Below are 25639 nucleotides of genomic sequence, written 5' to 3'. Positions count from 1 at the left end.
AGCGTGCGCTGGGGAAAAGGACCCGCTCTTAGAGGGGGGGGGGGGCGGGTTAGCCACCGAGTCCGGAAGAAAAATGGTGGCGATCCTAGGGCGACTGGGAAGGCTGAGAGTAGTGGGCGGAGCTAGCGCGCTGCGCAGGTAGAGGTAGAGTGACGGGCGGGAAAAAAGCCCGCCTGATGAAAACGGAAATGGGCGGAGCCGGAAGTAGGCCCAGGCAGAAGCCGGAGAGGGCCGCTGCGCTGAAGAACAAGTGGTGCGGCCGGCGGACAGCGCGACTGTCACCAGGGTCGCCACGCCGGATGACGGAGGAACGTGGCCGCCGGAGGAAGTAGGCAGCGGGGCTGCCTGTAGAGACCGCGGCGCCGGAGCGAGGAGGCAGAGCATCCGCTCGCCGCTGGAATAAAAGGCAGTGCGGCTGAAAAAGTCGCTGCGCTGGAGGAAAGATAGGACGGCCCCCCGGAACAAGGAGGGGAAGAGAGGTGAGCAAGGACGCTGCCGTGCAGCGTCGATCCCTACCTGTGGGACCTGCCTAACAAAACAGGACAAGGTAGCCTGGTAACCCTTAGTATAATAAAAAGGCCCAGAGGGATCCCTCTCCTTTGATTTCCTAACTGGGACGGGTGGGGGAAATACTTACCTCAAAAACTCCCACGCCGTCCGTTACTACCCTTACTGAGAAAGGTGTCAGACGTCCATGGAGCTGATGGTTGACGTCCTCGTCTCCTCCGACCGACAGGCTCTAGTGGGCAAGTGGGCGGGGAACGGAGTTAGGACGGGTCTTCTAAGCACGCTTGTATGCTAGGATCATGGTCCTGCTGTGGGATCTATGAGGATACGGGGTGGCAGTACATGCAGTACTCATAGTCCGTATTGTGGGACTACAGGTGTGACTGTTCACCCTGTATCCCTTCCGGAAAAAACCTGAAAGAAAACGACGCACATTTGGGTAGGTAAGGGTCTAATGAAAGACCCGTGTCCACCTCCTACTGACACTAAGCTGAATATCCTACTTCCTGTCGGTAGGGTGTACACTGCAGAGGAGGAGCTAACTTATTTATTTGCATAGTGTCAACCTCCTAGTGGCAGCAGCATACACCCATGGTTCCTGTGTCCCCCAATGAGAGGCGATAGAGAAAGTCTTATTTACTCACCGGTTAACGGTGTTTTTCGGAGTCCATGACAGCACTACGGAGAGAGGGGATCCGCCCTTCAGGAACAGGAAAACCTACAGATACATAAGGGCGGCACCTCTCCCACGCATCAGTTGGTTTACAGAGCACAAGAGGACCACCAAGGTTAATAGCATACATAATAAACAATAATACAATAACTAACTATTCACTACCCGTGAATTATATAAACAAAGGAAGAGGTGTACACCCAGAACTTAAGAAGACGGGAGGGTATGTACAGGTGCTGTCATGGACTCCGAAAAACACCGTTAACCGGTGAGTAACTAAGACTTTATCGGTCGTCCATGACAGCACTACGGAGAGAATTATAGAGAGTAACTAACTAGGGTGGGACTACAGCTTGCAGCACCCTTACACCAAAAGAGAGATCAGAAGAGGCACGAAGCCGCCATAGCTCTAGTGGAATGCGCTTTAAGACCTTCAGGCGCCGGCTTGCCCTTTGAGATGTATGCCAGCGAGATAGCCTCCCTGATCCATCTAGCTAAAGTAGATTTCGATGCTCTATGCCCTTTTCTACTACCCTGATAGGACACGAATAGGGCGTTATCTATCTTCCAGGGATCAGTTACTGCTAGATATTCCAGGATACATCTTTTTACATCTAAAGTGTGTAGTTTCCTTTCCTTATCGTTAGTAGGATTGGGGAGGAAAGATGGAAGAACTATTTCCTGTGTTCTGTGGAATCTGGACACTACCTTAGGAAGATATGCTGGGTCAGGGGACAGTATCACTCTATCATCCCTAAGCTGCATGTAAGGGGGAACCCTGGATAATGCTTGGATGTCGCCTATCCTACGTGCCGATGTTAGGGCCACCAGGAAGGCTACTTTCAGAGATAAATTTTTAATAGAGGCTGAAGAAATTGGCTCCAATTGGGCCTCTGTCATGGCTGAGAGGACTAGGTTCAGGTCCCATGGCATGACCTTATTTCTCACCATTGGCCTAGACCGTTTTATCGCCCTGATGAATCTGCTGACCCAGTAGTTCTCAGCAATGTTGCTGCCAAAGAGGGCCCCGAAGGCTGATACCTGCACTTTAAGAGTATTTGGGGATAACCCCATATCTAAACCCTTCTGTAAGAATTCCAAAATCTGGTTTATCGGTATTGACTGACCAGCTATTACCCCCGAGTTCTGAAGAAATCTCTTCCAGATCCTGACATAAATCTTTGTGGTGATTATTTTTCTGCTCTTCAGCAGAGTGTTAATGAGGCCCGGAGAGAACCCCCTATCTTTTAACAGCGCCCGCTCAAAATCCACGCCGTCAGATGAAGGCCAACCGCCCGAGGATGGTAGACTGGGCCCTGGGATAGGAGATCCGGGATGTCTGGCAAGATCCATGGGTCGGATATCGACATAGCCCTTAGGCATGGAAACCACGTCCTTCTGGGCCAGAAGGGGGCAATTACTATCACTGTGGCTCTGTCCTTCTTGATTTTCCTCACCACCAGAGGAATTAGAGACAGGGGAGGAAAGGCTTAGGCTAGCTTGAAGTTCCAGTCTATGAGGAGGGCGTCTACTGACAGAGGATTTTCTCTGGGGTTCAGAGAGCAGAATTGTGTCACTTTTCTGTTTTCTTTTGTGGCAAACAGGTCTACCTCCAGTTGACCCCACCTTTCCACGATGAGGTTGAAGATGGAGCCGTTCAGGGACCACTCTCCCTGCCTTAATGTGTTGCGGCTTAAGAAATCCACCATAGTGTTTTCTGCTCCTCTTATGTGAAGAGCTGTCAATGAGAGGAGATGTTGCTCTGCTAGCTGGAACAGACGATCTGCTACGCACATTAGGGATTTGGAACGGGTCCCGCCTTGGTGGTTTATATATGCCACGGTGACCCGATTGTCCGAGAAAACCCGCACGTGGTGACCCTGTAGATAGACAAGGAGGGTTTTAACTGCCTGTTCCACTGCCGTTAACTCCTTCAGGTTGGAGGACATTTCCATCTGACACTGATCCCAATGCCCCTGGACCAATATATTCCCCATGTGAGCCCCCACCCAGAAGGGCTGAGGTGACTATACGAGTTACATTATATTCCCAGGGGACCCCCGTGGACAGGTTCTCTCGGTCTAGCCACCACTCGAGGGATACAATAGCGTCTTGGGATAGGGTCAGCAGGCTCTCCAGACATCCCCCCAACCTTTTTTGTTGTAACAGCACCTCGCCCTGAAGTATCCTCGTATGATACTGGGCCCATCGGACCGCTGGAATACAGGATGAGAGAGAGCCTAATAGAGACATGGCTCTTCTAAGGGACATGGTGGGGTTGTTAGAGGCATTCAGTACCTGAAGGTGCAGGCGATCAATTTTCTTGAGAGGCAGACGGCATTCCTGAACCTGAGAATCCAGGGTCAGGCCTAAAAATCGCTGCACCGTCATGGGCTGTAACCGTGATTTTTTAACATTTAGCATCCACCCCAGACGCTCCAGAGCAGACATTACTTTATGTAATTGTTCCAGACAATGATCCGCCGTTTTACCCACGATAAGGAGATCGTCCAGGTAGGGGATTATTAGAATGTCAGACTCATGTAGGTGTGCCATAACGTCAGCCATTACCTTGGTAAACACCCGAGGGGCGACCGATATACCAAAAGGGAGGGCCCTATACTGGAAATGTCTGACTACCCCATCTAACCGCACCGCCACCCTCAGGAATCGTTGGTGTCCTGCATAAATGGGGATATGGTAATAGGCGTCCTTTAAATCCAATACTACCATAAAGCAGTTTTTAAACAGTAGCTTTATTGCGGTGATAATAGTCTCCATTTTAAATGATTGTACGGTCAGGAAATTGTTAAGAGCCCTAAGATTAAGAATTGTTCTGAAGGAGCCGTCCGGTTTACGTATCAGGAATAGAGGAGAGTAGAACCCTCTACCCTGTTCTCCTTCCGGAACCTCCGATAGGACATTCTTATCGAGCAGGTCGTGAACTTCCGTTTCCAGGGCCGCCTGTTCTGCTGGAAAGGACCTGAGTGGTGTAATTCTGAAGCAATTCTGAGGGATAGAGGAGAACTCTAGCCGCAGACCCGTAGCTATTATTCCCAAGATCCAATCGCTACTGGAGATTTTGGACCAGGCTGGGTAGAAGGCAGATAGTCTACCTCCCACCGGGGCGACTAGTCATTGGGGTGGTTTTTTGACCTCCTGGGATGGTTCCTGACGTCCCCCACCTCCAAACATAAATCCAGTACCTTTCTTCCTCTTATCGTCCCATCTGCCCTGGTCTCTAGCTGGTCTCCTTCGGAAGAACCTCTTCCCTGCAAAGGGACACCTGTAAGAAGTGGTCGGTAGACTGGGAATTTTTTCTTCTCGTCTCCGGCTTTCTCCAGCAGTTTGTCTAGGACCGGACCGAACAGGCATTTCCACGTCCACGGCCGCAGCACAGCGGCGATTGCGGCACAAGCCAGCGACCGACCCCCGGCTCGGGCCCCGCCCCCCCAAAACCGGAAGGAGCGCACAGGACACTGCACCGCACCGACGGGGACCAGAGGTGGGGAAGACCAAGGCCCAGGAGGGTGAACGGACCCCGGGGGGGGACATACTCACCTCGCTGCCACAGGGAATGGACCTCCTCCAGACGCCGCTTCACTCTGCACCGCTCACTGTCGTGGAGTCCTACTCGGACCCACCGTGGCGCTTCCAGGGACCCGCACTGCCCGAGGTAGGAGACCCCCTCGCTACCTGGGTCAGACAGCCGGCCTGGGTCTTGATAGGTGATCGAAGTCGTATCTGAAGGGAATCCTGTCCTCCAGGAACAGGAAACAAACTGATGCGTGGGAGAGGTGCCGCCCTTATGTATCTGTAGGTTTTCCTGTTCCTGAAGGGCGGATCCCCTCTCTCCATAGTGCTGTCATGGACGACTGATAAATCAGTATTGCGCATGCGCCCGCATTTTTCATTACGTGCTATGCCCCGTAAGTCCAGGAACACATAATTGGCGTCGCAAGACTTCCGGGGCATAGAACGTAATGAAAAATGCAGGTGCATGCGCAATACTGATTTTATGCTTTGCTCACAGTTGGGCAAAGCATACTGCACACGCACAAGAGGCCATTTCAATGCGCACGTGCGTCAACTGTACGTTAACGCAGAAATGACGAGAAATAAATGCGTACAGTAAGACAAGAGGGGGAAGAAAAGGAGAATAAGCCATGCCCATCGGACCGAACCCAGGAGATTTACATACACCGCAGGAGAGATAAAAACAGTATTTAGTCATGAAAGGTGGGGAGTCAGAGGGTATCCAAAGTAATGCTATAATGCAGAGCTGACACTAAATTGTAGGATATTTTTACCTCATATCACAAAAAATGGGTGACAGATTCCCTTTAACCCTTTTACCCCAAAGGGTGGTTTGCACGTTAATGACCAGGCCAATTTTTACAATTCTGACCACTGTCCCTTTATGAGGTTATAACTCTGAAACGCTTCAACGGATCCCAGTGATTCTGACACTGTTTTCTCATGACATATTGTACTTCATGTTACTGGTAAAATTTCTTTGATATTACCTGCGTTTATTTGTGAAAAAAATGGAAATTTGGCGAAAATGTTGAAAATTTCGCAATTTTCCAACTTTGAATTTTTATGCAATTAAATCACAGAGATATGTCACACAAAATACTTAATAAGTAACATTTCCCACATGTCTACTTTACATCAGCACAATTTTGGAACCAACATTTTTTTTTGTTAGGGAGTTATAAGGGTTAAAATTTGACCAGCAATTTCTCATTTTTACAACACCATTTTTTTTTTAGGGATCACATCTCATTTGAAGTCATTTTGAGGGGTCTATATGATAGAAAATAACCAAGTGTGACACCATTCTAAAAACTGCACCCCGCAAGGTGCTCAAAACCACATTCAAGAAGTTTATTAAACCTTCAGGTGTTTCACAGGAATTTTTGGAATGTTTAAATAAAAATGAACATTTAACTTTTTTTCACAAAAAATTTACTTCAGCTCCAATTTGTTTTATTTTACCATGGGTAACAGGAGAAAATGGACCACAAAAGTTGTTGTACAATTTGTCCTGAGTATGCCGATACCCCATATGTGGGGGTAAACCACTGTTTGGGCGCATGGCAGAGCTCGGAAGGGAAGGAGCGCCATTTGACTTTTCAATGCAAAATTGACTGGAATTGAGATGGGACGCCATGTTGTGTTTAGAGAGCCCCTGATGTGCCAAAACATTAAAAAACCTCCACAAGTGACACCATTTTGGAAAGTAGACCCCCTAAGGAACTTAGCTAGATGTGTGGTGAGCACTTTGACTCACCAAGTGCTTCACAGAAGTTTATAATGCAGAGCCGTAAAAATAAAAAATCATATTTTTTCACAAAAATTATCTTTTCGCCCCCAATTTTTTATTTTCCCAAGGGTAAGAGAAGAAATTGGACCCCAAAAGTTGTACAATTTGTCCTGAGTACGCTGATACCCCATATGTGAAGAGGAACCACCGTTTGAGCGCATGGCAGAGCTCAGAAGGGAAGGAGCGCCATTTGGAATGCAGAATTAGATAGATTGGTCTACAGGCGTCACATTGCGTTTGCAGAGCCCCTAAACAGTACCTAAACAGTAGAAACCCCCCACAAGTGACCCCATATTGGAAACTAGACTCCCCAAGGAACTTATCTAGATGTGTTGTCAGAACATTGAACCCCAAGTGTTCCACTACAGTTTATAACGCCTAAACAGTAGAAACCTAAACAGTAGAAAAACCCCCACAAGTGTACCTAAACAGTAGAAACCCCCCACAAGTGACCCCATATTGGAAACTAGACTCCCCAAGGAACTTATCTAGATGTGTTATCAGAACTTTGAACCCCAAGTGTTCCACTACAGTTTATAACGCAGCGCCGTGAAAATAAAAAATCTTTTTTTTTTCCACAAAAATAATTTTTAGCCCCCAGTTTTGTTTTTTCCCAAGGGTAACAGGAGAAATTGGACCCCAAAAGTTGTTGTCCAATGTGTCCTGTGTACGCTGATATCCCATATGTTGGGGTAAACCCCTGTTTGGGCACACGGGAGAGCTCAGAAGGGAAGGAGCACTGTTTTACTTTTTCAACGCAGAATTGGCTGGAATTGAGATCGGACGCCATGTCGCGTTTGGAGAGCTCCTGATGTGCCTAAACACTGGAAACCCCCCAATTATAACTGAAACCCTAACCCAAACACACCCCAAGGCTGCTTTCACACATCAGGTTTTTGGTTTCAGGCACAATCCGGCAGTTTCAGGCACAATCTGGATCATTTTTTTTCTGATGCCTGATCCGTTTTTTCCCCATAGAGTTTATTACTGCCGGATTGTGCCTGAAGGACATGCGTTTCATCCGTTTTGTGCCGGATCCGTCCCTTCAGGCTTTTTTGCCGGATACAAAAACGTCTCCTGCAACGTTTTGTGTGTCCGGCGAAAAAGCCTGAAGGGACGTTTCCGGCAATAAACGCATGGAACTGATGTGTGAAAGAACATTTCCGACGACCGAATCCGTTTTTAACACAGTGAGCATGCCCAGAAGCTTTGTTTTTGATTCTAGCATGGAGATATCTATCTCTCTCTCTCTCCCTCTCTCTCTCTCTCTCCAGTACATAGAACCGGATCCAGCTAAAAAACGGATCTGGTGCATCAGTTTGCATCCGTTTTTTCACTATTTACACCGGATCCGTTTTTTAGCAAATTTGCCGGATTGTGCCTGAAACCAAAAACCTGATGTGTGAAAGCAGCCTTACCCTAATCTCAACAGTAACCCTAACCACACCCCTAACCCTGACACACCCCTAACCCTAATCCCAACCCTATTCCCAACCGTAAATGTAATCCAAACCCTAACCCTAACTTTAGCCCCAACCCTAACTGTAGCTTTAACCCTAGCCCTAACCCTAATGGGAAAATGGAAATAAAATACATTTTTTTAATTTTTTAATTTTTCCCTAACTAAGGGGGTGATGAAGGGGAGGTTTGATTTACTTTTATAGCGGGTTTTTTAGCGAATTTTTATGATTGGCTGCCGTCACACACTAAAAGACGCTTTTTATTGCAAAAAATATTTTTTGTGTTACCACATTTTGAGAGCTATAATTTTTCCATATTTGGGTCCACGGAGTCATGTGAGGTCTTGTTTTTGCGGGACGAGTTGACGTTTTTATTGGTAACATTTTCGGGCACGTGACATTTTTTGATCGCGTTTTATTCAGATTTTTGTGAGGCAGAATGACCAAAAACCAGCTATTCATGAATTTCTTTTTTTTTTTGGGGGGGGCGTTTATACCGTTCCGCTTTTGGTAAAATGGATAAAGCAGTTTTATTCTTCAGGTCAGTACGATTACAGCAACACCTCATTTATATCATTTTTTCATATTTTGGCGCTTTTATACGATAAAAACTATTTTATAGAAAAAATAATTATTTTTGCATCGCTTTATTCTGAGGACTATAACTTTTTTATCTTTTCACTGATGATGCTGTATAGCGGCTCGTTTTTTGCAGGACAAGATGACGTTTTCAGCGGTACCATGGTTATTTATATCCGTCTTTTTGATCGCGTGTTATTCCACTTTTTGTTTGGCGGTATGATAATAAAGCATTGTTTTTTGCCTCATTTTTTTTTTACGGTGTTCACTGGAGGGGTTAATTAGTGGGACAGTTTTATAGGTTGGGTCGTTACGGACGCGGCGATACTAAATATGTGTACTTTTACTGTTTTTTTTTAATTTAGATTAAGAAATGTATTTAAGGGAACAATATATATATACACCGTATATATATTTTTTTTTTCAGAATTTAAAAAAAATTTTTTACACGTGTGAATATTTTTTTTTTTACACTATAACATTGCCCCAGGGGTGGGCATCATGTTATAGTGTAAGATCGCTGATCTGACACTTTGCTGTGCACTGTGTAAGATCAGCGATCTGACGTGCACTCAGAGGCTTCCCGGCGCCTGCTCTGAGCAGGCGCTATGAAGCCACCTCCCTGCAGGACCCGGATGCAGCCCCGCGGCCATTTTGGATCCGGGGCCTGCAGGAAGGAGGAGGTAGGAGACCCTCGGAGCAACACGATCACATCACATTGCTCCGGGGGTCTCAGGGAAGCACGCAGGGAGCCCCCTCCCTGCGCGATGCTTCCCTATACCGCCGGAACACTGCAATCATGTTTGATCGCAGTGTGCCGGGGGTTAATGTGTCGGGGGCGGACCATGACCGCTCCTGGCACATAGTGCCGGATGTCAGCTGCGATAGTTAGCTGACACCCGTCCGCGATCGGCCGCGCTCCCCCCGTGAGCGCGGCCGATTGCTATAACGTACTATCCCGTCGGTGGTCATATGGGGCCACCCCACCTCGACGGGATAGTAAGTCACATGTCAGAAAGGGGTTAATAAAAGCTGTACTAAATAGGTTAAACAATTGCAGGAGTGCTTCTTTAAAGGGAATCTGTTACAAGCTTTCCACCACCTATTCTGAAAACAGCATAATGTAGAGACAAAGACCCTGATTCCAGCAATGTGTAACTTAATGGGCTGTTTACTGTAGTTTTGATAAATTCACAGTTTTATCGTCATGAGATTGTAAAGGACTCTGTATAAATGTGCCCTCACCACTGGTAGTTTTCTGCCTATGCACACAGAAAGATGCCTATCAGTAGTGTGGGCGGGGTTATACACAGCTAAGAATTCAGAGAACTGGTAGATCTGCAACAAATAAAACAGTGTGCGACCTCACTGGAAACAGGGTGTCTGTCCCTACATTATAAAGCTCTAAAATGAGGTAGCAAAAACCTGGTAACTCTTTTAAAAGAAATCTGTCAGTCGGTTTTTGCTATCTCATCTGAGAGCAGCATGATATAGGGGAGAGACTCTGAATCCAGCGATGTATCACATAGTTTACTCGGTGCAGCTGTTCTGAGGAAATCAGACTTTTTAGAAGTAAACAACAGCACTTATGACAACATGGTTGCATTCTGTGTTTTAACCCCTACCTCATACTGTCCTCATAGCAAAAGCATGCTAACAGATTCCCTTTAACCCCTTAACACCCAATGACATGCTGTGTCCATCATTGGTGCCTCCCCGTTTGATGTGGGCTCCTCCTTGCCGGAGCCTGCACCTTTTTTGATACATGGCAGCTGATCCAATCAGCAGTCATGTGCCCCTAACAGCCGCGGGTGGAATAGCGATCTCTGACAGCGCATTTAACAAGCACGCGCTGAAAGCTCCTCGCGAACCATGCCCATCGGCGCTCGTGTAACATGATCACGGGTCACCGATGGGTTGGCTTGACAACCTGGGGTCTGCAGCAGACCTCTGTGGATGTCATAGTCGGCGCTCATAGCAAGGGAGCATTTCTGCTACACAGAGCAGGGCTGCAGCTCTGCTCTGTGCAGCACAGGCGATCGGATGATCGCAGCTTCTAGCCTCCCATGGAAACTATTGAAGCAAGTAAAAAGTGAAAAAACATGTTTTCAAAAATATTTTAATAATTAAAAAAATATAAATTTTAAATCCCCTCCCATTTGCCCCATTCAAAATAAAACAATAACATTTAAAAAATTTTTAAAGATGCACATAGTTGTTATCATAGCGTTTAGAATCATCCGATCTATCAATGTATAAAAAGAATTAATCTGATCTGTAAACGGCATAACATGAAAAAAAAAAAAACGCTAGAATTACGTTTTTTTGGTTGCCGCAACATTGCATTAAAATGCAATAACGGCTGATCGAAACATCGTATTTACCCCAAAATGGTGTCAATAAAAATATCACCTTGGCACAAAAAAGCCCTCACCCAGCTCCAGATCACGAAAAATGGAGACGTTACAGATCTCGGAAAATGGCTACTTTTTTTTTTTTTTTTTTTTTGTAAAATTTAGATTTTTTTTGCCCACATAAATGAAAAAGAGCCTAGACATGTTTGGTATCTATGAACTCGCAATGAGAGAAACATAATGGCAGGTCAGTTTTAGCATTTAGTAAACATGGTAAAAAAAAAAAATTGTAGAATTGCACTTTTTGGGCAATTTCACCGCACTTTGAATTTTTTCCCCGTTTTCCAGTAAACGATATGGTAAAACCAATCATGTCATGTACAACTTTTCCCGCAAAAAATACAAGCCCTCGCATGGTTATATTGACAGAAAAGTAAAAAAGTTATGGCTCTGGGAAGAAAGGGAGCAAAAAACGGAGACGCAAAAACGGAAATACCCGTGGTCCTTAAGGGGTTAAGACATGATTATTTTAAATTTTTGCCCTTTCGATTTTTCATCCGTTTCTCCCAAAAGCCATAATTTTTTTTTATTTTTCCGCCCACTTAGCTATATGAGGGCTTCCTTACCATATAATGTACTGAAAACAAAACAAAAAAGTCAAGGGGCTGAAATGGTGAAACAAAAGCAATTCTGGCTTTGTTTTTACAGAGCTAATTGTGCAGTAAAAGTGACCTGGAAAATGATGCTCTAGGTCAATATGATTATGGCAAGTGACACTGAACCTGTAAGGTTTATTTATGTTTTATTGGTATAAAACGTATTCAGAAACCTGTCAAAGATGTTTTCTTTGTGATGTCAGTCCATGAAACCGGTCTCTTTTTTTATTTTTGTGCGTTGCAGTTTTTATTTATGCCATCTTGGAATACATATCACGCTTTGATGGCTTTTTATTTTAATCCATGTTAGGCTAGGTTCACATTAGCGTTTCTGTGCGCAGCTTATCGTCTGCATGTCCTTGCGCACCAATGCGTTCCCATAGACGGTAATGCTTGAGGACGATTGATACATATTTGACGCTTCAAAAAAATGCAACATGCAAAAACATGTCCCTGCGTACACCATGTTAAAGATCTGTACGCGTGACGCATGCGATGTGGATCATACTCTACTGTGAACCCGGCCTTAGGAAGTGCAGCTATCGGAAATGGCAGATCTGTCGTTTCAGTTATTTTTCTTTTCACAGTGTAACGTACAATTAAAATATATATATTTAGATTGGACATTGACGAATGCAATGTTCCCAAATATGTTTATTAGTTAAAATGATTTCATTTGTTTGTTCTTGAAGGAGAAAACGGTGAATTAAACCTTTATATATTTTTTAAGGAAACTGCAGAACGGTCTTGCCAAGATGCATTTGTGCAGGGGAAACAGAGTGCTGTATCCGGTCCGTTATCAGTGATGTCTGCACAAAGCACAAGGACAACATGTCCTCACTTTATCCGATGGCAACAACCTTAATCATTTCCAAAGTAGGAAAATAGCAGGATGTGAAAACATCCATTTAAAAACGCTACTGCACAAGAACAGTCATCCAGCTGGTGCTCCTCCACACATTCTTCAGAGCAACTGTAGACCATCCTCTTTCCAGGTGGCCATTAAAGTTTCACCCCTTCCGGCCTCCATCCACACCTCTTTTACGCCCACTCTAAGTCATGTATATGCCCCCTGAGTTTGGAAGGAGCATTCTAGGCAGCATGTGGAGGATGTGCCAGCTCTTCCAGGAGGACTCCCCTTCTAAGTGGTGTTCTGGGAGCGTTGGAGAGTATGTTGTGTAGACAGGTGCGAAGGACATCACTGTAAGAACGATACTTGGATCATGTGCAGTAAGATGTACAAATATACAGAAAGTTGGAAGACTATAGAAAATGTACTCGGAAGGGGAAAGAGGCCAGGACACAACTGTAACACATCTGCTACTCCTAAAGTTCTGGCCTTGTCGCATTTAACCCAGTGACCATTGTTATTGCTGGATCATAGGATACCAGAGGAAAAAGGACTTCATTGTACAAATCATGCAGATCACTGGATGACAAAAAGTTTCATTTAGAGATGGAAATTGTTAACCACCAATCAGCCAGACATCATGCTTGAATTGGCAGCATAATGGATGCAGAACCAGTACAGGTTTGCATAACACGTGAATTTGCATTCGCTATCCGTGATCGAGTCCTCTTAAGACCTCATTCACAATGCTGATACTGTAAAGATGCATATTCTCTGTCTGGATACCGGCGGCGCATATGTTCCATGTATATGGACCGTTTGTTTAATTATAGATATGTGAACTCTTGAAATGTTCCATTTATTAGCCATCAGGCTGCGTTCACAGATTACTTTTATGTCAGTTTACAAATGTTTACAAATTTGTTACTATGGGCACAAGGGGGCATTCTTTGCGTCTGGAGGAGAGAAGGTTTTTCCACCAACATAGAAGAGGATTCTTTACTGTTAGGGCAGTGAGAATCTGGAATTGCTTGCCTGAGGAGGTGGTGATGGCGAACTCAGTCGATGGGTTCAAGAGAGGCCTGGATGTCTTCCTGGAGCAGAACAATATTGTATCATACAATTATTAGGTTCTGTAGAAGGACGTAGATCTGGGGATTTATTATGATGGAATATAGGCTGAACTGGATGGACAAATGTCTTTTTTCGGCCTTACTAACTATGTTACTATGTTACTATGTAAATGATTGCAGCTAAAACCCAGGTTCATCAAGAAGTTATCGGCAGAACGCTGTCTTTAAATATCCCTGAAATGGCGCAAAATGCTGGCGCAGCTCAAAATCAGCAAAAAAGTAACAAGCCATCTTTGGCAATGTAATGTGCCAGCATTAAGATCTCGTCTGCAGACAATCTAACTCAGTGGGTAAAAGAAGGAGGCTGCACGTTGGACGTCAAAGTCTTCCTTCCACAGTGATGGGAATTGCCAGCAATCGTACTTGTGTGACCATGGTGGTAGACCAGTGATGAGAGCAAGTGCTCGTTACTCCAGTTTGCCCAGGTGCTCCAGCGACATGTTCGAGTCCCCGCTCACGTATGTTTCGCTGCTGTTAGGCAGCCATAAAACATGACAAACACAAGCAATCCCTACGTGTTTTGCGGCGGTCTAACTCGTGTAACCAGCACTTGTGCTCATCTCTAGTAAAGATATATCTTAGATGGCTGGTAACACTTTTACTTTTTCCTACTCTAACAGGATTATGTCTAATGCCCAATTCAATTTTTACTCCATAAGGTGATGGGAAATGTAAGGAAGAAATTTGTTTCTATTTGACGGTTTTATTTATACCTACATAAAAGCATTAGCTGGTGTCTCGGCCAGACGAAGCCTCTTGGCATGGTTCTTTCCTTGGTAGTGTGCTTGAGCAACGACTGGGGAGCTGAAAGAAGCGTCGCACAGTTTGCAGTAGTCATCCTCAGTAGCAAGAATCACTCGCCCCCCAATTTTTGGGGCTGTCACCTGCATGAATTAAACACATCACTTTCATTTTTTAGCTAAATCATCATAAATAGTGAATTAAGACACAATTTATCAAGATACACAGGTGCTGTCTCACATCCAATCTTCACGAGCACACAGCTCCCCTGCCTCCCGGCTTCCTGCTAGACGGGGAGTGGTGTGCTCCTGATGATGGATAGTGGCATGGTCGTGCCGATGGTCCGGTCTGCAAGGAGAAGCAGTTTTCCCTCTACAGCAGTGGTCCCCAACTCCAGGCCTCGAGGGCCGCCAACAGTGCAGGTTTTCAGGATTTCCTTAGTATTGCACAGGGGTTGGAATCATCACATGTGCAGATGATCACATTACCACCGATGCAATACTAAAGAAATCCTGAAAACCTGCACTGTTGGCGGCCCTCGGGGCCTGGAGTTGGGGACCCCTGCTCTACAGTATTGGAGAAGGTCGAGGGCCACTGAAGCTGGCAGGATCCCGTGATCCAGCCAACTTCAGAGCCGCACTTACAAAGTCTACAAGGAAGAGCTTGTAAGCGCTATGCCCTTTGCTTAGGAGACTGACCACTGCGGATAGACTGCAGAAGTGACTGGTAATCTAGGCAATGGTAAACTATACAATTACAAATCTCTTCGATTTTGGGAATAGAGAGAATTTTAATAAGGGGTCAATCGCAAAGTTGTTTCTTTTTACAAGCACGTTGCAATTTTACCCCTTAACTGATTATTAACAGTCTCTACATTTAATAGAACATTTCAATCAGCAGAAAACAAACTTTTGGATAGCGCCATTCCCAGGGCCTGATAATTACACTGATAGCTGATAATTGTCTATATCGCTGTGGTCTGTTGCCAGTATAAAACCCATTACATTAGGAGATCCGCAAGATAATGATTAGTAGGTGCCTTTGTATCAACTGAATGGCACCCAAAGTGCAAATTCAGGGGCCAATTTGCATCTATTGCTTATAAAGGTGGCCATAGGCATTATAGACCTGCCGGCTGAGAGTTGTCCTGCTGCGGGTTATCAGTCTCCCCATAAAGATGCAGAATGTGTATGTTCAGTCCAAAAGAGAGGCGATGGGGAGAGAATACTTTACGTCTCCAGTGCTGTTTCCATCAAGGAGGAAAATTAAAATAATGATCTGAAAAACTTCAGAAAGGATTCCATAATGGACACTACACATATGGCACACATACTGGCATTTCTGAACGTTGCATAATACATAGTATGTATATAGTATATCTCCCTCTCCAATAAAGATTCTTTGCATTGTTCTTAATGGATGCATTATAGCTTTCAGCTGAGCTTTATTATGGCAGTCCTCCTAGTAAAAGGGTCTGTCCGGCTTTTATTCTCCCCATAATAATGTTGTTTTTTATATATACACAAAATGGAGTTACAGTCTACTTTGTAAGTATATGTCATATTCTAGGAGCTAACGATGGCTACATCCACGCTCCAGATGTCAAATATAATGGAGCGTATGGTCACTGGCCACAGAACAAGCAATGACGTGGTCCGATCCTCACAATATCAGGCGCTACAGGAGGTTTTTGCTGCATCTATTGGGTATTAGGAATGATATAAGAATTCATTCGGTATTATTACGTCATGCAGGACCTTATCGATCCGGAGAGTTTGTACACCAATGCAGCGAGCGGTAAGAGGACAAGGGTTTTGTGCCAGCCCCATGCAGTCCGAGTATGCAGAAGGGGGCTCTTCTAACACAAAACTAAACTCTAGGCGCCCTCCGGTGGACACTGCTGGTTACAACCTCTCCGCATTTCATCAGCATGAAAATAAAATTCTCTCTTCAAAACAAAAGGCAAAAAATCTCTACAGAGTTGTATAAAATGATATTGGATATCTCATTTATTAAAGAAAAAATACTAAGGCGGGAGATGCACTTTAATGGTCAGACATTTACTTGCAGAAAATATTGTAGAGTATAAGACGCAGGGTAAACTTTTGGGCTCCAAGTCAAGAAGCAAGCAGTACAATGCAATCACCTTTCACAAAATGATATACAACATATTCTTTGCAGTTACAGACTATATAGGAAGGTCAAGCAGGCTACACTTTCCTAAATAGTTAAAAAAAACGGTATGCCAACTATTAACCTTATAGACTTGCTGGGGTCCGTTAGGTCTAGGACCCTTTAAGCCGATATAGGAGAAGCATGTGTGTGTGCGTGTTCTATTCAAATTAATAAGACAGTTGTGGGATACTGGCTGGTCGGGGTTGGTGTGTAGACGAGATGTCATCACCACTGCGGACCACCTTATGTGGACGGAAGCGGCACAAAATAACACCGCTGAGTAATAAGAAAGTCAAAAGGGTAAAATAGAAACATGGGTCCGAACCAGATCACTTGAGAGATTACATCAACTAGGATCAGTGACCAATATTAGGTTGGATTGACCCCCATTGGTCAGCTATTTAAAGCGGCGCACCACCATTATTTGACCTGCGCCGCCTCATACCTTAAGTAGCGCACGAGATTATTATCGCTGCTCAGTCCCATTGTACTTGATGGCACTTACATTTGGGGAGTCAGATGATACTGTGTGTAAAGTGTGTCTTGATGACGCCGGACAACTACTCGATGCACTGAAATTCCGTAACTTCTTGCCGTGGTTTTTGCCCTAGAACACATAGGTGACATTATAAGTACATGGGTATATATATCTACAATACAGGTTGGCACCCTGGAAATTGGTCCAGAAAATGAAGTATTTCTCAGACAAAATGATTGCAGTTACACATGTTTTGTTATACACACGTTTATTTCCTTTGTGTTTATTGTGAACTTTTGATCGGGGTCATTTGGATGTTTTGGCTTGTCATTATGATTATAAAGAGAAAACACAGTAGTTTGACAATAAATGGCTTCACCCAACCACTAACCGTGAGTGGAGAAAAAGTTTTGGTGTCATAATTCATATTCTCTGAAAAAAAAAGGCCAAAAGAAGCAAAAATTCTGACGGGGTATGTAAACTTTTGAGCACACCTATAACTGTATCTTATATATGTTTTGGCTAAAAGTTAAAATGCCAAAACTGGTGTCACTGTCCAAATATTTCTGGACCCATTTGTAGTTATCCTCATGTGGAGAACACAACACAAATACAGGCAAAGTGGATTCAGTGCGCAGCGGCGCTAATGTAGGTGCATACGGTCAGCTGCAGGTATAGCCCGAGACCACATAGGGAAATACTGAAACTACAGGAAAAGAACACAGTACCTGTGCTATGAGACAAAATGCAAGGGTTAGACACCAAATGATGCTAAATACCATGTCTGGCAATGAAGAAATTCTAATCAAAGATGTGTAGGCTCAGACTGAAGCATAAATGCGATGTCTCAAGGCACTGTAGGATATCTTGGGGGTATTGGCGCCTTCTTAGAAAAATAGAAATATCAAAAAGCTACCGAAGGGCAATACTAAGAAAGCTTTGTGAGGTGACAGAACAAGATATATTAAAAACAATTAATGATCCCCCAGGTTGTGGAGCGACCACATAAAGCCAATAATATTGGCAGGACTTCTAAAATAAAGGTCTGGTACCTGTATGAAGGGTACGAGTGCGGGTTGTTCTGAAGGAGAACTTGACGGTGACAGTGGAATAAATATACTTACAGTAGCTTCTATTCCCGGCCGGTGACAGACGCTCGTTCAGCCTGGAGTATAGAGATCTTTGCGTGATACTTTTCACTTTGCGTGATGTTCGGGTCACGGGGCTCGCGCGGTCATGTGGTGCCCCTAGGAGAGGTACGGATCGCTCCTCTCCAGTCCCACCGCGCGGATCATGCAGCGCTGCTAGTAGTATGAAGTCCGGCGTGGGTGATATCCATAAAAAATTACTTTTATTCCATTTCCATTAAAAGCACATAAGTCCAAAATCCATCTTTATATCCAGAGACACAAAAACGGGTCATACCAATGACAGTCACAGGCTTAAAGTGCATTTAAAATCATACGCAACGGTCGTGCCGCTTTAATCATTGGGACTAACCCATGCATTTGGTCTCATAGCGCACGTACTGTGTTCTTTTTCTGTAAACACAAATATACAATGCCTATTATTGGAATTATTTGTTTTTTTACTATTTAGTGTACTGAGGTGGCATTTCATGGTTTTAGCTGGACACTGTTTTTGCAGTAAAGAGAAACATAAAATTCTGAGACAATCTATTAATTACACATGAAAATGAATTGTGTGTAAAGTGAGGTCCATTAAAACATGTCCTGTTGACTCGTGGTATCGCTGTATTCGCTAATATTTTCCTCTTCTCCCCTTTAAAGGAAACGTTGTGCATGCACTCTGATCTGTGAAAAGCATGGCATAGAGAAAAAAAACCTAAGCAGAATGATACATACAGTGCCCTGAAAAAGTATTCCTGCTTTAAACTTTTCTACATTTTTTCACATTACACCCACAAACTTAAAATGTATTTTATTGGGATTTTATGTGCTATACCAACAGAAAGCAGCAAGTATTTGTGAAGTTTAAAGGAAATGATGCATGATTTTCTAAATATTTTAAAAATATAAATCTCAAAATGATGATGTGCATTTGTATCCAGCTCCCTGTAGTCTGATACCCCTAAATATAATCCTGAGTGACCAATTGCCTCCAGAGGTTACACAATTAGCCAACTTGTGTGCAATTTATTCTCAGTATAACTACAGCTAGTCTGTGAAGGCCTCAGAGGTTTCTTTGAGAACATTACGGATCAAGCAGTATCATGAAAACCAAAGAGCACACCAGACAGGTCAGGGATAGAGTTGTAGAGAAGAGTGAAGCAGGGTTAGGTTATACAAAATACCCGTATTTTTCGGACTATAAGACGCACCGGACTATAAGACGCACCCAGGTTTTAGAGGTGGAAAATAGGGAAAAACATATTTGAAGCAAAAAAGGTGGTAAAATATTTAATAACATAAACATACTATTATATATGTTGTTATTATATATAATAGTATGCGATTATGTTGGAAGCTACGGGACCAGTGTGGTGTGGTGGCTGTAAAGTACTATATGAAGACGCTGGAGGGTGAGTATAAGAATTGTATACAGGGCTTATATTTAAAGCACCACTCCAGCACTGGAAAATAACACTGGAGTGCTGCTTTGAGGTCCCATTGGGAGAACTATAACTCCCAGCATGTCCTGCAGATCCTATGGCATGCTGGGAGTTATAGTTCGCCACAGAAGTGGCAGAGTGCTTTATGGTGTGATGTAGTAACTAACCTTTTAATTGTGGCAGCCAGCCAGATGTGGCGAGGTAAAATGCTGGAGCATCCCATGACACCACAGAGCGCTCCCTCTTGTTGCCTCTCCACAGCACAGGAGTAAGCTTGCAGATTGTAGTGTGGTGTCTGCAGGACCTGTGATGACATCAGAAGAGGGAGGGCTCTGTGCTGCCATGTGATGCTCCAGCCCGCCCTCTTCATGACATCACACAGGTCCTTGTGCTGGAGCACTCAGCATCCAGCATAGCCCCAGCAGGCAGGTATACAGTGATCTTGTCCCCTCTGGCCCCTGCTGCTGCCTCCTCCACCAGACAAACAGATCTCCCCAGCTGCTGCAGGAATCCAGCAGGAGTATTCATTTGCTGCTCAGGCTCACTGCTCAGCTGACAGGTGGGCGGGGAGCAGCTAATGAATATTCACTGCACTTTAATGATCATGTGGTTTCCCCAGCACTGATTCCTGAAGCTGGGCAGGGACATTTTCTGCCTCCCAGTGCAATCCCACTCGCTGCTGCCCCCTCCCCACGTTACATCCCTACCATAAGACGCACCCACACTTTCCTCCCAAATTTGGAGGAAAAAAAGTGCGTCTTATGGTCAGAAAAATACGGTAGCCCAAACTCAGAATATCTCACAGAGCACTGTTCAATTCATCATTCAAAAAAGGAAGAAGTGTGGCACAACTGCAAACCTACCAAGAGGTAGCTGTCCACCTAAGCAGACATCCCAAGAAAAGAGAGCAGTGATGACATTTGTAGTTACACAGGTCCACTTGTCACATGGTGATGGTATAATATCTTTATACACTTGTAGGTTACAAGAAGTGAGGGGAGTGTACCCCGACTACATAACATAATCACAGCTGTATCCAGCATCACAGCTCAGTCCTATTTATTGCTTTTAGTTGCATTATCAAGAAAAGCCGCTACTTTACCTACATAACTGGATCTCGTAGATAATGAAAAGATGAGACGACCAAAGGCTATTGTGAAGAGCAGAACAAAAATGATTACCTCAATGAACAAAAATAAAAAAAAAAGAATTTGTGATAAATATTGACCTGTCCATTCAAGGACATTTTAGCTATAGTATGAAATCCTGTTTTTCTTGTCTGTGGAATTGCCTTTGTACTGTTTGTTGTGAAACTGCCGCCCACGAAACTGTTTTCTTTTCTTTTCTTTCTTTCCTGTTTTGTCTCTTTGTTTAAACATGCAAAACTTGTATAACCACTAAACCTACTGAAACAACTATATAAAGAAGGTATAGCACCTTGAAGGCAGGCGTGCTTCAGAGACTTCCCAGTGATACACTATACAAGACGTGTCTTGTGTATTATTTCTGGTGATTCCCCACTTCCAAAGGCTGCTCCGACTGAGTGTGATCCCGACATTTCCTGGCGCCCGAACAGGGACCCGAGGTCTGTGTATTCCCTCAAGAACACCGGCAGAATACGAACGAAAAGAGAATCTGGGATAATGGACGGCAGATGAACAAAAACCTGGCCAGGTAAGAGACACTGTTAGATCTCTTATATCTGCCCTGCACTGTCCGTAAGATTTTCTGTGTCGTGTTCTTTAGCGGGTAGTTCTAGTAGAGGAGGATACCTATAGCTCGGGTTCTTGAACTATTTAGGAATTGATCACCTCACGGAGTACGGCATTGAATGAGAGTGAATGTGAATAGAAGGTGTGTGGAAGTTGGGAATAGCCCTATAAGCCGCCCAGGGGGTTGAAACAGAAGAAGTGACTGTCCCACTGGGCAACGTGGTTGCGTCCTTTCGGGGAGACCTCCGCGCCTATGTTCAATCTCTGATCCTGTCTTTGACAAAAACCTGGTGACGGATAAGTGTATGATAGTATGAGCCCAGGACAGATAAATTAGCCTGGGACAAGAATACGTTGTATGTGATAGTATAAGCCCAGGACAGATAAATTAGCCTGGGACAAGATACGTTGTATGTTCTTTTTCTTTTTCTGTCTGGTTGCATTTGTGTTGTTTGCTATAGGTGTAGGAATCAGGATTTTCTTACATCAACACAGTTTAAACATCCTAGCTCCTTAGGAAGAAGGTAACGAGGTATTCTCATACCCAAACGCCACCTAGGGCAAGAAAAAGACATCCTAGCTCCTTAGGAAGAAGGTAACGAGGTATTCTCATACCCAAACGCCACCTAGGGCAAGAAAGCTCAGGATAAGAAAATGGGGAATAAGCAAACAAAGTCGGAACCAGAAGAATTAGATATCTATACTATCATAAAGGAGAGAAGTGGTGAAGATGCCACTAAGGGGCTGAAAAAGATTTTTAGTAAGTTTGGAGTTACTAGGGCAGAAGCTTTTAGTAGAAAACTATGGGAAGGAATTCAGGAAAGGAAAAAAGGCATAATCAGAGACAAGAAATGGATAGATCAGATCCAAGCATTGATTGATGTCTCTAGGGTAGCAGAAAATGAGGGATGGACATATAATCAACAGAGTAAAAAGTGGTGTATTAGACCCACAGGCTGTGGAGAAAAACAAAATGTGGAATCTAAAAATACCCCACCCCCATACCTTAACCCACATGCCCCATCTTTTCTCCAAACACCACCTCAAAGTTTAGCCGGACCAGGAGGATGGGTATGTCCGCACTGTGGACAACAAAATCCAGACTGGAGAAATGATTGCCTAGCCTGTGGTACACCTAGACATGGCGCTGTACTTGCCCCTGTTAGGGTAGTACCAAGACCCTTTAGGGAACCTGGTGCTGACGGAGTAATGGGAACTAGATATCACCAAACTCGACAATATTTCCCTTGGTCCCCCGCTGAAGGCATGTCTCTCTTGCATAACGCACCAGATCCCACCCAGTGTCCAGTTAGATTTGCACAATATATACAGCAAATTATGCAGACTCACGCTGGAGTTTGGGCAGATGGAGAAGAATTATGTAGAATGAAAATGACTCCTGGACTCTTCCAGGAGCTATTAGCAAATCTACAGGTACATAGGCCCCAAGCAGGAGATGGTGCCTTACAAACGATAGAATCAGGTACACAATTTGTAGATCACTTAATGGTTTTCATGAGGGAGAGACAGAGGCAGAGAGGAACAACGGGAGTGGTGGCTCAGAAATCTGGACAATCAGTAGACGAATATTATCTAAGTGTAGAAAATAATTTCAGAGATGAAGGCATGGATCTAACCGCTCCAGGAATGATGAGGTTAGTTACAAAAACCTTTATAGATGGATTGTCTCCAAAAGTGAAGGAAAAGCTTAAGGCCGCAACCCCTGATTGGAGAACCTTGGAAGACCCACACCTGGCTAGACAGAAAGCTGTAGGGATAGAAATGGACTTAAGAGAAAATTCTAAGCCAGTAAGAATTGCACAGGCTAATACTGGCTCTGCTAATCAAAAGTTTACTTGTCATTACTGTAAGAAGCCAGGACATTTCCAAAGGGAATGTAGGAAGAGAAAAGCAGATATAGATTCAGGAACCTTTGTACCCAAAAATAGGATAAATAACCCAGTGCCTGATCAAACAGACAGCTCAGAATGACTGAAAGTTATGCAGGTCTCTCTTCCTTCTAGAAGACCAATAATACAAGTTGAAGTTGAGGGTAAAAATGTACCTTTTCTGATAGATACGGGAGCAACATCCTCCATTTTAAATCAGGACTTTTTACCATATCCTGACAATATATCCTCAAAGGTTACATATGCAGAAGGGTATGATGGTAAAATTCAGGCGTTGCCCTTTACAAAACCTTTAAATGTGAGCTTTGGCCCTAAAACTTTTGTATCCAAATTTTTATTTGCTAAAGGTGCACCTACCTGCTTGTTGGGTACTGATGTCTTAAGTAAAATGCATGCAAACATCCATTTTAGAGAAGATGGCACAGTTATGCTGACCATCCCTGAAGATGCAGAAACTCTGGAACCATATGTTAGAATACAGGCAATGGAGGATTTTCCCGAAATTTACACTCAACAAGCAAAAATTGACTTGTCTCGGGTTCCTGACAGCCTATGGGCAAAAGGAGACACTGATGTAGGATTTTTATCAGTAGCTCCTATACTGTTAGAAACTGCCCCGGGAACCATATTACCTCAGCTTAGGCAATACCCCATCAGCGCCCAGCAAGAACAGGCGATTTCTCAACAAATTCAGGATTATGTGTTACAAGGTGTTTTGGTAGAAATCAGGTCACCCGCCAATACACCCTTATATCCTGTTAAAAAGAAAGTGTCCTCCAAAGAAACTATGGTGAAATATCGCATGGTGCATGACTTACGGGAAATCAATAAGGTTTTGGCACCGGTCACCCCTGTGGTACCGAATCCTCATACCTTACTGTCTCAAATTCCCAGCACTGCTGCATATTTTACGGTAATTGACTTATCAAACGCATTTTTTTCTGTGCCACTACATAAGAACTGTTGGCATTTGTTTGCCTTTACATTCAAGGGTAAACAATTAGCATGGACAAGATTGCCACAAGGTATGGTACACTCACCAACTTTGTACTCTGAAGCAATGCAGACCGTGCTAAAAAATTTCATCCCAGAACCAGGAGTAGTCATTCTACAGTATGTAGATGACTTACTTATTTGTTGCCCTGATGAGCAGACGGCAGTTACCTCAACTGTTAATTTCTTAATTTTCCTAGCGCAAGAAGGCTGTAAAGTAAATAGACAGAAACTCCAGGCTTGTCAACAAACAGTCGTGTTTTTAGGTCACTGCATATCACAGGGCATCAGACACCTCACACCTCAACGTACGGAAGCCATACGTAACATGCTTGAACCCAGGAATCACAAACAGCTGCGTGCTTTCCTAGGTATTGTTTCACACTGTAGACAGTGGATCATACATGCAAGTCAACTCATGCAGCCTTTATATGACTGTATTGCCAACACACCATATTCACTCAGTGAAGAGGCTAAACAGTCATTTTCCTCTTTGAAAACAGCACTGGTATCAGCTCCGGCTTTGGGACTCCCAGACTACACTAAACCTTTTCAATTGATGGCAGCTGAGATATCCTCACATGCTACAGGGGTGCTCACACAAAAACATGGAAACAAACAGAGACCTGTGGCATACATATCAGCTCATCTGGACCCTGTAGCTAGAGCCGCACCTTCTTGTGTAAGAGTAGTAGCCGCAATTTCACTGTTATTAGATAAAGCTTCTGAGATTGTTCTTGATCACCCACTTCTAGTTCAGACCACTCATGATGTACATGGCATTCTTAACCAGGTCCAACCTAAACATATTTCAATGGCCAGACACCTCCGTCTCCAATGTTCCCTACTACTGCCGCCCAACATTTCCTTTGCCAGGATTCAGACTCTTAATCTCGCGTCTTTGCTCCCTTTAGAGTCTGAGGGGGGTACCATACCTGAGGAAACTGCACTCTCCAACTCCTTTGACCCATCAAAGTCAATGCATGATTGTGTACAATTAATGGAACAAGAGACTCAGGGCTTATGTAATGTACGTGACAAGCCACTCTGTAATGCTACATTTGAACTTTTCATAGATGGCAGTAGATATGCAGATATGAATGGACAATTTCATACAGGTTATGCGGTAGTAACTCAGCATGAAGTGCTGAAAGCAGAACCTCTCCCTGCTAATCAGTCTGCACAAGAAGCAGAACTTACGGCATTAGTTGAAGCTATAAAAATAGCCAAAGATCAGACAGCAAACATATACACTGATTCTAGATATGCACATGGCATTATTTTCGATTTTGGCGTAATATGGAGAGCCAGAGGTTATATGACTGCTTCAGGCCAACCTGTTAAACATGCCTCCCTCATTAGACAGATTCTGGAGGCAGCACAAGAAACTAAAGAAATAGCGGTGATAAAGGTAGCTGCACATGTGAGACTCGACACCGAGGAAGCCAGGGGTAACGATAAAGCCGATAAGGCAGCAAAACAGGCAGCACGTAAACCCTTACATCATGCCCACACAC

The 25639-nt window shown here is 44.1% G+C and overlaps 1 protein-coding gene across 1 annotated transcript in view; it reads right to left on the bottom strand.

The window, feature by feature from the left end:
* ZMAT3 (zinc finger matrin-type 3) overlaps window positions 1-25639 on the bottom strand; it is a 126447-nt gene that overhangs the window by 37626 nt on the left and 63182 nt on the right. The window contains exons 3-4 of the mRNA XM_069727284.1: window positions 16963-17064; window positions 14259-14425 (exon numbers count right to left, since the gene is read on the bottom strand). Coding sequence (XP_069583385.1) covers window positions 14259-14425; window positions 16963-17064 — 269 coding nt within the window. The remainder of the gene's footprint in view (window positions 1-14258; window positions 14426-16962; window positions 17065-25639) is intronic.

Source organism: Ranitomeya imitator, chromosome 5 (genome assembly GCF_032444005.1).
Source record: "Ranitomeya imitator isolate aRanImi1 chromosome 5, aRanImi1.pri, whole genome shotgun sequence".
NCBI lineage: Eukaryota > Metazoa > Chordata > Amphibia > Anura > Dendrobatidae > Ranitomeya > Ranitomeya imitator.
Note: the sequence above shows the minus strand (reverse complement) of the source record. Positions and strands in the feature narration are given on the sequence as shown.